Source organism: Protopterus annectens, chromosome 3.part0 (assembly GCF_019279795.1).
Source record: "Protopterus annectens isolate FY-2018-M chromosome 3.part0, PAN1.0, whole genome shotgun sequence".
Classification (NCBI taxonomy): Eukaryota; Metazoa; Chordata; order Ceratodontiformes; family Protopteridae; genus Protopterus; species Protopterus annectens.
In genome coordinates, this window is record NC_056731.1 from 1,000,519,626 (window position 1) to 1,000,537,196 (window position 17,571).

The 17,571-nt window shown below is 37.7% G+C and overlaps 1 protein-coding gene across 5 annotated transcripts in view; it reads right to left on the minus strand.

The window, feature by feature from the left end:
• The window catches only part of ARHGEF6 (Rac/Cdc42 guanine nucleotide exchange factor 6), a 1,746,213-nt gene that overhangs the window by 347,292 nt on the left and 1,381,350 nt on the right, over positions 1-17,571 (minus strand). For all 5 annotated transcript variants that reach the window (XM_044065305.1, XM_044065303.1, XM_044065304.1 and 2 more), the window contains one exon: positions 2,734-2,820. In XM_044065305.1, coding sequence (XP_043921240.1) covers positions 2,734-2,820 — 87 coding nt within the window. The remainder of the gene's footprint in view (positions 1-2,733; positions 2,821-17,571) is intronic.

Consider the following 17,571-nt stretch of genomic DNA (forward strand, 5'->3'; position numbering starts at 1 on the left):
TTGCATCCAAGTCAACAGAGACAGTGCTGCATTGCATCCAAGTCAACAGAGACAGTGCTGAAATATCTCAGGCAACAGAGACAGTTCTTCAGTGTATCCCAGGCAACAGAGACAGTGCTGCAGTGTATAAAAGCTAATGCTTAATGCTCAAGTAACAATAGTACTGCTGCAGTGTATCCCAGCTCATGCTTCAAGTCCTGGCAACAGGGACAGTGCTGCAGTGTGTGTCCTGGTTCAAGATCCCCAGGAACACAGACACTATTACAATGTATCCCAGCTCTTGATTCCCAGTAACAGAAACAGTGCTGCACTGCATCCCAGCTCATGATTCTCAGTAACAGAAACTGCACTGAAGTGCACCCAGCTCAAGATTCCCAGTAGCAAAACAGTGCTGCAGTGTATCTCAGCTCACGATTCTCAGTAACAGAAACAGTGCTGCAGTGCATCCCAGCTCATGATTCCCAGTAACAGACACAGTGCTGTTGTGTACCAAGATTCATGCTCCATTCCCAGGCAGGGCTGTAGTGTAACTGGGCTCATCCTCTAAGCACAGGCAACAGAGATGGTGCTGCAGTGAATTTTGGATCATGATCCCCAGGAACACAGACTGTGCTGCAGTGTATCCTGACTCACAATGCCCAAAAACAGAGGCAATGCGGCAGTGTATCCCAGGCTACAGAGACACTGCTGCAATGTATCCCAGGCTACAGAGACTGCTGTGCTGCAGTGTATCCCAGGTTACACAGACAGTGCTAATGTGTATCCCAGGCTAGACAATCCCAGTCTACACAGACACTGCTGCAGTGTATCTCTGGCTACAGGGACAGTGTGACAGTGTATTCTGGATTATGATGCAGCAGTCAAAGGGCCACTCAGAAGATATGTACTTTTATACAGTGAAAGCAGGAACTCTGGTTTATGAGCACAAGGACAAAGATGAGACAAGCAGAAAAGCACTAAATAGCATAGGAGCTAGAGATGCTCTCCTAGCCTGGAGCATGCCTATATGGCATGAAGTGACATAAGATGTGCAAACCCTCAAAAATAATGTAAACAAGGGAAGGAGGACAAGCCAATATGGAGACAATAAAGAGGAACTCTCTAAGGCTGTCAGCTTCAAGCCACAAGCAATTTATTCCTATATACCTACTTCCTATGAGAATAAATACTTTCTCAAAGGTTATACATTTTCCATCTTTCAAACCATATCACCAGCATAAGCCCTAATATTCAGAGAACAGCTACATCTGATGGTGTAAAGGACTGGATGCTATCAATAACAATAGGTGAAAATATGTATCAAATATAAAACAAATAAATAAAATTATGGTACACTGAAACATGCAAAGTGAATAGCTCACAATGGTGCTAATACATAATCAAAATTTTTTTTAGTAATAGAAAAGTGCACAAGAGTGAAACACGGTTAAACTTTTTTTTTTTGGGGGGGGGGGTAGAGTCAGGGATTGAAACTGTAACCGAACTAGAGTGGTAAGGCTGCATTCATTTGTTGTTTATGGTAATGGAGTACAGTGAATTGGTCAAAGAAACCTTTTCAGCTTGGACCAAGTGACTCACAGCATGACCATACTGCACTGCTATAACAGTACTCATTATCGACATTGTTACCATAATTCAGCGGCTCATCAGTACCGATTATCCATATTATGACCATAATTCAGTGGCTCATCAGTACCGATTATCCATATTATGACCATAATTCAGCGGCTCATCAGTACCGATTATCCATATTATGACCATAATTCAGCGGCTCATCAGTACCGATTATCCATATTATCACCATAACTCAGTGGCACACCAAAACTAATAATCCACACCGTAACCATAATTCAGTGACATTTCACAGCTTATTATCTACGGTGTCCATAATTCAGTGGCATACCAAAAGTGATTACACATAATGTGACCATATTTTTATGGCATACCAGTACTATATACAATGTGACCATAATTCAGTAGCACCCCATTATGGAATATCCACAATGTGACCATAATTCAGTGGCACATCAGTAGTGATTATCTACAATGCAACTATAATTCAGTGGCATGACAGTAATGATTATTCACAATATGAGCATAATTCAGGGACATACCACTACTGTTTATCAATGACATTACCATAAATCAGTGGGACACCAGAACTGACTTCATACAATGTTACCAGAATTGACTTCATACAATGTTACCACAAATCAGTGGCACACCAGAACTGATTACATACAATGCTACCATAACTCAGTGGCACCCCAGTACTGATTATATACATTTCCAAAATTCAGTGACATATCACGATGTGATAATAAAGTCAGTAACCTACAAGTAGCGACTATGCATCCTTCAGTTGCTAAAGCACAAGGCTGTTCTCAGAAGTTATTAAAAAAGAAAAAAGTTCAAAAGAGAATTGTAGGTGTTAAAGCGATGTAAAGCCTGCACCATGAAGTTATGAAAAATACATTACTTCAGCACATGAAAACATTGCATCAGTGTTTCACTGGAAAAGACTGACAGTTACATAAGTACAAAAAAATGACGTCCTGAATTTCCCCAGATGTGGGAAACCCAAAACCACAGTAAAAGGAAGTCAAGCTTCAACAAGAGCAGGAAAGCATATTCAGATGACATCACACTGCACGTTGCTCAATGCTCCCTGCTTTTCATCCACAGAATGAAAAAGTAGAGTAATAAACCTAGCGTTTGCATTTTTTTTCTTACCTGATAAATGAAACCACTCATCCGTGGGCTTGCTGATAACATGACAAGAACACTTGAAAATAAAAGAAAGTATCTCTCTTCTTTATCCTGTGGGGATCGAAAAAAATATATAATTAACTGAAAAGCTACAGAAAGTGCTAACTACATAATGATATCACAATATTTATATGGTTTGTTTTTCTTCTTTTAACAAGCATATTTTCTTATTAAATTTCAGTTGCTATACTAGGAATATCTCAGTTGTATATGTTGAATTTTCCACATCCCTGGATTAAACTAAAGCCAGTCTACTCATCCTGTTCAATCTCACCCCTTTAATCATAATTTCAGTTTAATACAATCCATGCATGTAAACAGTTACTCATTTCCGTAGCAGTGATATAAAAGGTTGGAAAACACTGTTTGATGTTGTAGAAACACTTTCTATAAAATGAGAAGACCTGTATAAAGTTCATTCAATCATTCACTCATTCTCCGGTACATACTGTATCCCATTCAAGATGGGGGGGCCTTTGCCTATAACTGTGACCAATAGGTACCAGGCAGATAAATCATGGATAGGGCAATGTCTGTCTTGGTAAGATAATGGTCAGTATAAGTCCACTTATTTAATGCAGTGCCCTTCTAATGTCTTTATTATAAGGTACAACCGAAACTGCAGTACAACAGGGCTGCTCTGTTTAGGTAGCTTAATAGTAGATGACAAAATAATTCTACCTTATGACATCATGATTGTTACCATTGCAAAAAAGCCAAAAATATGCTGTAGAAATGGTTACAGCAAAGTCAAAAGAGTTCTGTTTACATGCAAGTAATATTATTTAGCAAAACAACAGTTCAGACTTCAAACTAAATAAAGATGTGATGTGATGTGCTTACAAATAATTATTTTCTCACTTACCTAAAGAACCTACACTGCACTCAATCTCACTTTTAATACAACTGAACTATTAAAATGAAATAATTTACTGAGTAATAAACTGAGTAGTATGAAAGAACCATACAATCACATGAACAATTTATGACAATGTCTGTTGATGAAAAAAATGTAAATTCATTACCTTGTCTCATGATAACTGTTTCCTGAAAATGTTCATATATTTTGTTTTAGTGGTTTACTTTTATAAATTGTTTGGTAAAATATTCTAAACTAAGTTGGTAAATTCACTTGTGTCCCTATCAATACCAGACAGTAGTAACATTACTAATGGAGTACTGCAAGCCATTGCTTTGATGACTTAAGGTTGGAATTCATCGACAAATTGTATAGTGCACACAGACCTATTGTGTGGCTCTCAGCAACATGCAAGGTGCTTCTGATGCATGCATTACAGTTGCTCAGCTATACAAGAGTGTGCCACAGTGCATAAACAGATGTAAATGATATTGTGCATGAAAATGAGTGTATACTAACTACCAAATGAATAAAAAAGTCACAATTCACGAACTTCCGCACAGAGGTTGTGCAGCTTGTTTGCATGCTGTGATACAAGAGAAAAGCATGTAGAAAAAGCTATCAGGCATGACTACAGTTGTACAAATTTGCATCAAGAACAAGCACTACATGGCCCTGGCTGTCAGCTTTGACTGTGTTGCACATCTTTGCAGACCTTGGGCTCGTAAGCATTACTCGCTTTGCCTGACCCTCACTGACAATCAGATACAGGACTGTTAAACAGTGGATCAGGAAATCATGAGGAGCTTGGTCATTCTATTTCACCTGCATGCTGAATCTCAGGAATGGCTGATTGGAAAACAAGGCAAGTGTAGCTTGTACCATCTTAGCCAAAAAGACCTTTCAGTGATCAACTGGGAACATACTGGGCATTCCTTGGACTCTTCCATCATAAGTTCTCAATGTGTTCTACGATATTATGCTAACACATTAATGAGCACACATAGTTCCCCAAGAGGCAGCAAACACTACAAAGTTTTTACACCATCGTCCACTTACATAAGTGAGGGGGTATCACAAACTACACTTATGTAGCTAAAACAGTGCACCTTAGTTCACAGTCTCAGATATATTTGAACAGGAAGAGGTTTCATTCCCTCGAGCACCAGACACTGAGTTGGACAGGAAATTATTTTCTGTGTGTGTGTGTAGCATCATGACAGTTCTTATGATCCTTACATTTGGCATAAGTCGGACCTGCTGGTCTGTTGTCATAGTAGGAATTTCCCAAAAGATGACATTGTTTGTAAGTGCTGGCATAGAGGGCAGAACAGCTGTTCAGCACCCAATGTTCAAGAAAGACAAACGACAGTTGAATAAAACACCTTTATAAAACACAGAGCTTTCGGGACACACCCTTCCTCAATGATTAACATAAGGTTCATTAAAAAATTCACTTAAATACACCCAAAAAGACATCACATGACCCGCAGCCAGGACCATATGACCAAAAATTCAATTAAAAAAGGCTCAATATTTAATACATATAAAGGTACATATGAAATACATATAAAACATGAAAATTCTTATATAGAAATAAAAATGTAAACATCATCTTCACTTCAATTTTGTTTGTTGTATTTTAACCAATATTGGTTTTAAAGAAACAGCTGTATTCAAACCTGGATATACATCAGCCATAAGACGTATAATCCATTCATATTCCTTTGTTTCTAACAGATTATTTATATCCCCACCTCTAAAGGGTTTCTGTACCATATCTAGAACTCTAAACTTAAACTTATGGTTCTCACCTAGTGTCCTAATGTGTTTACCCAGGGCATTATTTTCACATCCTCTCCTGATTTCTGACTTATGTTCTATAATGCGGTCTTTCAGTTTACGTGTTGTTTTCCCGACATAGAAACAAGTACAGGCAACACATGTTGCTAGGTATACCACATTATTAGATATACACGTTGCCAAATCATGAAATACAAATATTCTTTTGGATACTGGATGTTGGAACATACTATTAGAACCCAGATCCATACTATTAGAAGAAATTATATCATTGCAACAACTGCAATTGTGACAACAAAAGGTACCAGTTTTAGCCCCTATAGACTGCTTAATAGTATTGATGTTAAAATCTTTGTAACATAACAAACTTTTTAAAGATCTTTTGTTCCTATAAGCAAAAGATGGTCTCATGCCTACCAATGCAGCAATGTCATCCTGTGCAAGAAGTACTTTCCAATATTTACTTATAATATTCTTAACTATATGTGATCTTGAAGTATAAGAGGTAATAAACCTTAATTTCTCATCTTTAGATGTAATAGATGGAACGGTATCATCAAAATTGGAACTGAAGGTAGGCTTATAAAGTGAGCTCCTGTTGGTTTCTATTTCCTTCCTTATATCAGTTAACAATGATTTAGAGTATCCACTCTCAATAAATTCCTTATACGTCTCATCCATCTGTTTCAAAAATCATTTCAGTAGTATTCATTCTACTTGCATAAGTTGTGCTTTTACAATACCCTGAAACACATGAGAAGCATGCATACTAGATGCATGTAAATATCTACCACAGGATACCTCTTTTTTATGTATTGAGGTTATTATATTGTCACCTTCTATTTTTAAATTAACATCTAGAAAATTTATATCAACGTTAGAACATTCCATTTTGAACCTTAAAAATTAGTAGTATCATTAAGATGGTCAACAAATTCTGTGAGTTCAGTCAAGGAACCTCTCCATACAAAAAAACAATCGTCCACAAATCTCTGGTAAAACCTAACTTTCTCATTTATATATTTCACCCCATCAAAAATATGTATTCTCTCCCATTCATGCAACACTAAGTTAGCATAGGTATTTGCTATGGGAGTGCCCATTGCTATGCCTGTTAACTGCAAGTAGTATTCTTCATTGAAAATAAACACATTATTACGTAAAACCACATCAAGCAACATACATATGTTCTCAATATGCCTAGTTGAAAAATTTGAACAACGTGTTAAGAATTGACGTATAGAATCAAGGCCTAAGTCATTTGGAATAACAGTAAATAAAGAAGTTATATCCATAACTACCAGATATATAGGCCCATAGGTTATATCAAAGTTAGTAGCTTTCATATGCCAACACTTCAACATTTTCAAGAAGTCAACTGAATCTCTCAAGACGGCATGGCAATGGGACAACAAGGGACCCAATTGCTTTTGCAAATATAGAGAAATAGGCTCAGTAGCCCAGCCATTGCCAGAGACTATTGGTCTCATTGGTGGATTGTCTCTAGATTTATGGACTTTGGGTATGCCATATAATTGAGGTATGACGGACATGACACAGTAAAAAAATGAAATAAATCTATTGAGATATCACAAGATAATTGCAAATCATAAATACACATGTTTATGTAAGATATACATTTCTTTACTTCTGAGTATGATATACTTTTAAATGCTGTAACATCCTTCAACAAACTCAAAACAGAATCAAAATACTTGTGTTTGTCCATAATCACAACCATGCCACCCTTATCTGCTTGTTTAATTATAATATTAGAGTTATTTTTCAAGTCATTTAAAGCCAGGAACTCTAAATATGTAAGGTTAAAATTCTTAACATTATTCTTGTTAGCAAAGGCCTGTCTCAACTCATATTCACATAAATCATTAAAGGCAGTCAAAATTGGTATATTATTAGGTATAAAAGTGCTTCGTCGTTTACAGGCATTCATTTCATGTGATTCACTTTTAAAAATCAATTTCAAACTTACAGATCTAGTAAACATTTTCAAGTCAGTAAGGACATTTACAATATCATCCCCACAAGTAGGAATGAACCCCAGTCCTTTTCTCAACACAGAACAATGTTCAGAAGTTAGCTTAATGGAAGATAGATTCAATATACCTGCCTTTATCTCTTGGCTAATTTCACTTGTTTTAAAGGACTTGAGTTCTTTCTCTTGTTGTCCATATTGCCCTCCCTCTGGATCTAGACCTAGATCCAGTAACACGCCTCCTTCACTCGTTCTGCCTGCTGCAACTGAAAAGGCTTATTAAAAAAGCTCAAAGTACTTTGATTCAGCTTTCTTACACCTTCAGCAGCATTTGAGTCATTCTCTGTAGTTAGTCCATTTGCAGACGCGTTTTCAGGTCTGCTGTCTCTCACACATCTTTCTGGCACATCCTCAGGCACGGAGGCATGTGCGTTAAATATGATGTCATCACGACGATTTTCAGAGTGCTCCATATGAGCGCCAACATTTAAAGTGGCAGTACTCTTCTCACAGAACACATCCAAAGTGTCAAGCATATTCGCAGACTTCTTGGAATTTATGCCACCAGATTTATTTGTAGAATTCACGAAAAATTCATTCTTAGGCCAGGAGAAGATATTACCACATTGAAAGTCCTTTATGTCTCTGATTAATTTACGTTTTTTAACTGCTTCCAGTCTATCATCTAAAGCTGATAGTCTATCTATCATGGATTGGTAAGATGAAAGCATATTCTCAAAACAAGGCAAAGCAAACAAATCATCTTCCATAGAGATTATCTCATTCTTTAGTTCAAGTTCTATAGCCTGGAAGTGATTGTTCATTAAGACCATGTAATCATGGCTTAATTTGAGATTTAAACACTGCCATTGCTTAAGTAAGTCAGGGTAAGTGTTGCCATAGGAGGGCATTTTAATACCCTAAGTCCACAAGGCACCACGCCTTTCTCAATATATGCAGAAAAACTAAAGCGTTGCCACTGAAGGCGTTTATATGCACCCACCTTCCTTTCCAAAGTTTGTAACTTGCGTTCATACTCTATTAAATCCACATTTGGTGTAGGCATTGCTTTGTCACTAGCAGGTAATACTTCAGGAAAAACCTGTAATAAAGGATTCACTTCTCTTTCAAACTGGAACTTTAAACGATTTAAAGATTCCATTAGGCTGCAATAGGCTTAGACAAAATCCAACTATCCAGCAGCAAGTAATAACACAAACAACAGCTGTTCAGCACCCAATGTTCAAGAAAGACAAACGACAGTTGAATAAAACACCTTTATAAAACACAGAGCTGGACACACCCTTCCTCAATGATTAACATAAGGTTCATTAAAAAATTCACTTAAATACACCCAAAAAGACATCACATGACCCGCAGCCAGGACCATATGACCAAAAATTCAATTAAAAAAGGCTCAATATTTAATACATATAAAGGTACATATGAAATACATATAAAACATGAAAATTCTTATATAGAAATGAAATGTGAGCATCATCTTCACTTCAATTTTGTTTGTTGTATTTTAACCAATATTGGTTTTAAAGAAACAGCTGTATTCAAACCTGGATATACATCAGCCATAAGACGTATAATCCATTCATATTCCTTTGTTTCTAACAGATTATTTATATCCCCACCTCTAAAGGGTTTCTGTACCATATCTAGAACTCTAAACTTAAACTTATGGTTCTCACCTAGTGTCCTAATGTGTTTACCCAGGGCATTATTTTCACATCCTCTCCTGATTTCTGACTTATGTTCTATAATGCGGTCTTTCAGTTTACGTGTTGTTTTCCCGACATAGAAACAAGTACAGGCAACACATGTTGCTAGGTATACCACATTATTAGATATACACGTTGCCAAATCATGAAATACAAATATTCTTTTGGATACTGGATGTTGGAACATACTATTAGAACCCAGATCCATACTATTAGAAGAAATTATATCATTGCAACAACTGCAATTGTGACAACAAAAGGTACCAGTTTTAGCCCCTATAGACTGCTTAATAGTATTGACATTGTTTGTAAGTGCTGGCATAGAGGGCAGAACACACAGACACACAGACACACACACACACACACACACACACACACACACACACACACACACACACACACCATGTATTAAGACAACATCCTCCTCTACCTTGTTGCATTTTGCAGGTGGTGTTAGTTGCTCCTTCAATTTTTACCCATTACCAGTGTATAGAAGCAGGATTAAAGTCTTGACTATATGACTGTAGTAACAGCAGGATGACATACTGTCAATAACAGTTCTAGTCAATATTGGGTGGCAAGATGGCAATGTCTGGCTAACAACTTTTGCAAATGTAATGTCCTCATGAGGCTTTGCTTGTTAGTGCACAGTCTGGTTTCACTGTGCACTGAACATTAACTGAACACCACATGGAATTAACAGTGGTGTGCGCTGTAGTTACCATCATTAGGACAGGGTATCATTGGGCAAAGCAACATGACACTATCAAAACAAACCTGGTTGGAAAAATGAGGTGATAGGTATGGAAACTTGTCAGCAGATGCATACACGTCAGGGGTTATAGTAACACCAGACCTACACCAGAAAATGTGTGAGAGACATGTCACTGAGGAAAATGCTGGAGTGGGAGTGCTGAAAGGGTAGATGGTGTCAGCAATCATGTGCTCCTATGAAATGAACACAGGGCCACTGTGTGTCCATCTTTTGCGTTACTTTGCTTCCAGGAAGGGAAAAGGCCTCATATTGCCCTGGCATGGCTTCAGCCGGCTGTCCTTTTCTGGTCAGCATGGGCAGGGGGGTCATGACATCTTGTGGCAGTGATGGTGCGCTATTACATGACATGGACCTAGATGATGTTCTCTGGTGAAGGGCTGCCAATCTTAGAGTTAGGGAGCCATCACTGAGGGTGACAGCTTCAGAAAGAAAGCCTGTCAAAGACTTACAAGAAGTAGAAGCCACCAGACAGGGTTACTGTTGCCTCATACAAATATGTGCTACAGAATTTTGGGCCTTTTTCTACCGTTTTTTTTTTTTTTTTTTTTACATTAATATGTTATAAAATTACCATCTTGTATTATACATTCAAAACGTTTTTGAAAAAAGTAGATGATTTAGTTAGCAATAACATTTACTGGATGGTTTTGGATGTTAACAACCTATATACCAATATTTTACAAAGACAAAGTATAGAAATCATTATTTTTTTTTTTGGGTGGGGGGGGGTGACTATTATTGTTCCTGAATCATTAGTGTTTTTGTTGGCAGTATAATTATTTTACATTTAATGGTGACATTTAGAGAGGCACAGCTCCTTTTACATATTTTTTTGCTAATTTAGTAATGGGATAGTTTGAATATAAATATAAACATAGCAATGGATTTACTTAAAAAAATATATATATATATATATGTGTGTGTGTGTGTGTGTGTGTGTGTGTGTGTGTGTGTGTGTGTGTGTGTGTGTGTGTGTGTGTGTGCGTCTAGCGAGATATTTTCAGTTCATCAATGATTTAATATTTGTATGTCAAGACAAGTAGTAATCAATTGAGGTCTTTATTAATGTAACAAAATAACAGATATGATTTCTCACTAGCAGGCAGAAAGTACTGTTCTCTTGTACTTTTTTGCGTTTGTTTTGGACACTTTACTGAAAAGAGTTAATGGTAAAAAAGACAAAACACGTTTTTATCATAAAGGGACTGCTAACACTGTTTTTTGTATGGTACCAGTTGCCATTCTCTTCTGCTCTTGTCTTTGCCCCACGGGGCATTTATTAGAATACTTAGTGCATGTACCAAATAGGAGACCTTTTTGACTGAAGTAAATTTTTATTTTTTTTTATTTATTTTACATTTGTTGACCGGGATAGTCCGATTGGATATATGTCCATTTTCAGCGGAGGCCCGGTGAGAAAAGCGCCACACATTAAAACAACAACATTCACAATTAGCATGAGAAGTACAAGTACAGTCATTACTAGTCATAGCCGAATCTTAAATGATTACAGGCAATCAGGTAGAAGCAGCTAGGTAATACTTACAATATGGTTATATATGCTATAGTACAGTAGGAGTTAGTCTGGATTCTGGCAGGGGCAAAGCCAGATAAAATAAATAAAACTGCTCATATGTTTATTTTGGGGGGGGGGGGGGTTGAGAATATTATGCAGACTTGTTTTAATATGGCTTGCCAAATAAGGGAAGAATTCTATAATTAACCTTCCCAGTACCATACTAGACAATACAGAACAGTTAATACAGCAAACAGGTTACATATTTTGTAAAAGAATATAACCTAATAACCAAGTATTAGAAACACTTAAACATTAATGGTCTTTCCTAATAAGGAATGACTTTTTAGGAATAAGCTACATAATTATCTATTCAACTCGTATTAAAAAGGCCACATCATTAGTGATTTCCTGATGATGCGAATTTATCCAGAATCATAGAAAACAATGTGGGAACTTGACCTTGTGGTTCCTATAGCATATGTTGCTTTATTGTTCTATCCTTTGATAAACTAAATAAGGTCATATTTCAGCCTGGGCAAAAAATATGCTTGTAAAGCCGGTGGTGCTGTGTATGTGCTACAATGTTCTTCATGTTATTAATATAGCACAGTAACTACAAAAATAAAGAAACGGTGTGCAGGAATGATTGAAGGAAGTCAGGATCCAAAGTACAATACCAAAACTTTAATGAAATAAATAAAATGACAACATGTTTAACGCCACAATTTAACAATACAATGTTTTTGTCTAAACATAAAGACTTCATCAGAACATAATGAATAGAAACCACTACCTGTACTTTTATACTATTTCCAGCAACTAAGTAATAAGATAATTGATAAAATTAATTACATTGATTAATTAAAATGAGCTGATTAGTTTTAATGCTACAACACCTGAAGTATACAGGGGGGAGTATATATGTACTTTTACGTGAACAAAACATGGAAGGTCCACACCTGTATTGTATATTTTTAAAAAATCTCATAAACACTATTCAAATACTTACAAATATTTAAAAAAAGCTACTTGTCAAAGATTAATCACTAAAATATATATAAATATGCAAATATACTAAATAAAATAAACAAATTAATGTCTATGAAAGGAATGCATAAAAATATCAAATAATGGAATATAAACATAGGTACAGATAAAACACAGACAAAAAATATTTAGAAAACCATATATTATTAAAATGTTGTTGCTATTTTCATTGATGCCTGACGGGTTTGGTTGCATTCAACCTCAACTGCCAGTACAACTCTCTTTACTAAAGTTTAGTTTTCCAGTAACCAACCCTAAGGTTCTTCAACTGTATCTAAACTAGCAAATTTAAATCCAATAAAATTCATACATATTAACAAGTGCTTGCATAAAGCATTATTATTATAATGCTTTATATTATATTTATGTTCATAAATCTTTTTACTAAGTTTTCTCTCAGTTTTGCCTATGTAAAATGCTGTACAAAATGAACATTCAGCAATATGTATATACAACTCTGAGATGAACACGTTCTATTTTTAATCTAACCAGTACTTCACTATTTAATCCTAAATATATCTTTTCACCTGAAAAAAATATTGCTACAGTGACGGCATCTACCACATTTTGTCATATCTTTTGCATCTTTAAAATGGGTATTTGAACCAACCTTATTTTTTCAAACAATCCCTTTATATTCTTGGCTGTTTTATATACAAAGTGTGGCTCATTGCCTAAGACAGGGAGCAAAACTGCATTTACATCAGTCTGTGATGAATAAAGGCTTGCTGCTTTGGAACACTACCCAGGTTTCATGATTTTTGGAGTCTGTGATGAATAAAAGCTTGTTGCTTTGGAGCATTACCTGGGTTTTATGATTTTTGGAAATTACTGTGATCGAGGTCATCAACGAAGTTTTAAGATCACTAATTTCTCTGTTTATTTATTTATTTATTTATTTTTAGGTTCAAAATACTCCAGTTCCTTCTAACTATATCTTTAATGTCATTTGTCTTGCTGGAATATTTTAAAACTGAAGCCCTGTTGAAATTATCAAACCCACCAATGTTTTTAACACATTCCCTATACCATTCAACCCAATACCTAATAGGGGGTTGTATTTTGAACCCCATTAATTAGTGACCTCAGAAATAATACTTTCCACTAAACACTTATGTAACTGCTAATTAAAAACAATGTCATGCTGCAAGTCCAGCTATCTGGAATTGTGTAAATAATTCTATTTCATTTATGAATATTCATATGATTTATACAGAACTATATGTTATATACTGAGCTTCAACAATGTAACCACGGCATACCCTGCTGGAACACAGAAGATTAATCTGCAAAACTTAAGAATAGTTGAGGTTAAGTTACTTTACAGCTGGGCCATAAACAAAAGATGCTATCTCTCAGTTTCATTTCAACAGCAGACACAATGTCTAGAGCTAGAAGTGTTTCTATTGTCTTGAAAGCAAAGTAAATACTAGGTTTAAAATGTAAAGTGTTTTATTGCTTTATGACTTCCTAGCAACTACACAGTTCTGAGCAAACATCTGAGAGATATGTATTTCTCACACAAGGATGTTAAATTCTGATAAGTTTCTGTTTAACCTGGGAACTGAAGTCAGGTGACAAAGAGTGATGTCATCCAAGCTTGCCTAGCAGTTCTTGTTGTTGTTGTTGTGTCTTTTGGCTTTTCCCGGTTAGGGGTCGCCACAGCGGGACTCCGGTCCGCTAATGATTGGTAGTTGATTTTTACATGCCGAGTTACCAGCCCTGACGCACAACCTTCAACGAAGGTACGTCCATTCACGCATGTCTCCACGCAGAAGACGCTCTAGCTGAGCATCGAACCGGACAGCGTCTTACTGTGAGGCGACAACGCTACCGCAGCAGTTTGATATTAACTTAAGAACACTCTCAGAGAGAGACTGGGCATTTCTTTATTTTATCTAAGACCTAACAAGAACATCTACTCATCATTATCTACACTTGCCTGCCAGTAAGTAAGTTTTTCAGGTATAGTAACTCTTCTTAGATACAGACAGGAATATAGTAAAGATTAGTTTAGATGTTTTCTGTATTTATTTGAGACTATCCTACGATGTTGTTTTAAAATATTTGCTGTGATTTTTGAACTCTGAAGTAACTGTGCTGATTGCCTGATTATTGTCTTGTTCTTTTATTATTTATTGTTAAATATACTTAAACCTATCCTTGTGGCTGATATTTGTGAGACATATTTAAGCTCTTAGAGTACTTGCATTTGTATTTGGTGACACTGTACAAGCCACTCCTAATAGCCTTGTGCTTGGTCAAAACTACCATTTGGATTAATAGTAACATTACACAGTAGGACTGGACACTTTTTGTAAGGGCCTTATAGTAGCTGATAAGTAAGAGTTGGTTGGTGGCATGTGGAACTACCTTGTAGTCTGGGCAAAAGGGGGCACAGCTAGTAAACCTGTGCAAGCCTTCCCCAAGTGTGTGTGCGTGCTTGTATATAAATCAAATCTCAAAAGTATGTATGTGTCAGCTACTTGGGCAGGGACACGAATCACTGGTTGAACAGAGGGTGCTGGAGGTCTTAGCTTGGCCACGCGGCTGAGATCTCAACCCTATAGCTGTGCTAGTGGGGAGTCTTATTTGGGATCTGGAGAAAGAAGGACAAACCAGCCCCAGACTGACTGTAGTCTCTGTGTGCTCTTAAGGGAAATTGCACTTTAATGTGTGTGTACTCATCATCTTCCCAGTGTGTACGTCCCCTAGCTATTGCCAATGGTGAGCATTGAGGCTCCTTGACTACTGGGCCAGTGTAGGGGCATCGCATATTAATTTGTTGGCAGTGATGGGATATCCACATCACATATTAATTGGTTGACAGTGCTGAGATAGCCATATCACATATTAATTGGCTTGTAGTGGTGTGGATATTGAATTCCTGTAGCCTGTGGGCATTGGTCACTGAACAAATTGTTATTTTTTTTGTTAGCTTAGTCAGGGAGATCAGGCAAGCATGTCAGCAGAGGAGTATGGCAAGCTGACAAGGAGCCAGTTGACTGAGATATGCCAGGCTAAAGGACTGGTGCATGGAAACCTGACTAAAGCAGAAATGATTGCAGCTTTAGTCACAGCTGCATCACAGGAAAGCAACAAGGAGTACCACTCAGACTAGCCTTGGAGATGTACAACTCTCAGAAAACAGACAGTTCAACCTTTCTACAGAGGACTTAAAAATCCATCTGGAGTTAGAGAGACTTGAGCTGGTAAGGAGACTTGAGCTGGGGCCACACATTTGGAAATAGAAGCAGAGAGACTGAGACATCTGGACACTGAGGAAAATGAGAAATTGCAACATCTGAAGGCTAAGGAAAATGAGAAACTGTGCTGCCTGGAAGATGAAAAGAATGAGAGGCAGAGGCAACATGACAAGGAGATGATAACTCTTCGCCAGAGTCATGGAGGTAATGGGCAAGGGAGTAATCGAATCCCAGAAGCAACAAAGGTCAGTAAATTTCTTCTACAATTTACAGAGGGGGTTAAATTTGATAGTTTCATTCATATGTTTGAGAAGGTATGTAAACAGTACAATGCTGACCAAGGGGTTCTTGACCCCCTTACTCCATGGTAAAGCTGTAATAAGAAGTTATGTACTCACCATAACGTTTCATCTGAGTAGGTAGACTTCATTTGTCTGCAACCTTTGGGGATCGGATCCGACCTCGGATCCGAGCCGGCAATCTTTCATAGCTTAGATCCGAGCTCCTAGCTCCTCCCCTTCACCCATAATCCCCTGCCAACCCTGACTGACCTCAGATCAAGTTTGCCCATAACCAATAAGGCTGAAAAAGGAAACTAACTACATTCCTTAAAGGGCAGAGTAAAAACGTCTGGCCAAATAACATCCGAAGGTCAGGGGGAAGGAGGGTGGGACGGTTGCAGACAAATGAAGTCTACCTACTCAGATGGAATGTTATGGTGAGTACATAACTTCTTAATCTGAAGTAGTTAACTTCATTTGTCAGCAACCTTTGGGACAGAGTCCCCAGCTACCTGTACCTTGGGCAGACTTCATGGAAGGATGTTCCAGAGAACTGCAGAGCCAAAGGATGCTCTCCCTCTAGAGATAATATCCAATTTATAATGGTTGATGAAGGTATGAGGTGAAGCCCAAGTGGCTGCTGAGCAAATATCATCCAGGGGAACTCTAGACCGAAAGGCAGCAGAAGTAGACATGGACCGAGTAGAGTGGGCACGGACTCCCTGAGGTGCGGGCCTGCCAGAACTTTCATAAGCCAAAAGGATGAATTGCGAAATCCACCTCCACAAGGTGACCTTCGACACAGATTTATCTAAGTTAAATTTGGCAAAGGAGATGAACAACTGGTCAGACTGTCTATGACCAGCCGTTCTATGAATGTAAAAATGCAGCTGTCTATGCACATCTAAAGAATGTAGTTTGTATTCTCCTTTGTTCTGGTATTCAGGAAAGAATACTGGCAGATTAATGGATTGGTTAATATTTGCCTCAGAAGCAATCTTAGGAAGGAAGGAGGGATTGGTCCTGAGGTAAACCCTATCCTTGTGGAAGGTCAAGTAAGGAGGTTTTACACATAGGGCTTGAAGTTCAGAAACCCTCCTAGCTGAAGTAATAGCGATGAGACAGGCTGTTTTCCATGACAAATGTTTGAGATCAGCTGAAGCTGCAGGTTCAAAGGGGGGAGCTGTCAAGGCCTGAAGTACTAAAGTCAAATCCCAGGGAGGCACTACTTCCTTTATTGGAGGTCTGAGTAGGAAGGTGCCCTTCAGAAAGGTCTTACATAACTTCGTGGTGATCAATGGATCCAGTTCATGTCCCACGTGGTAATTAGAGATAGCTGCTAGTTGAACTTTGGCTGTGGAACAGCTAGCCCCCTGATGAAAAAGCCTTGAAAGGAAATCCAAAACGGCGGGCAACGGGGCTGTGAAAGGGTCTAGGTTTTGACGCTCCGCCCAAATAGCGAAACGTCTCCATTTACTCCTATAGACTTTCCTAGCAGAGGGCTTGTGTGCTGCTACTAGGATAGCTTTAACTGGGGAGGAGATACCGGGAGTCCTAGCTACGAGAGGAACTGGAGCAACCAAGCCGAA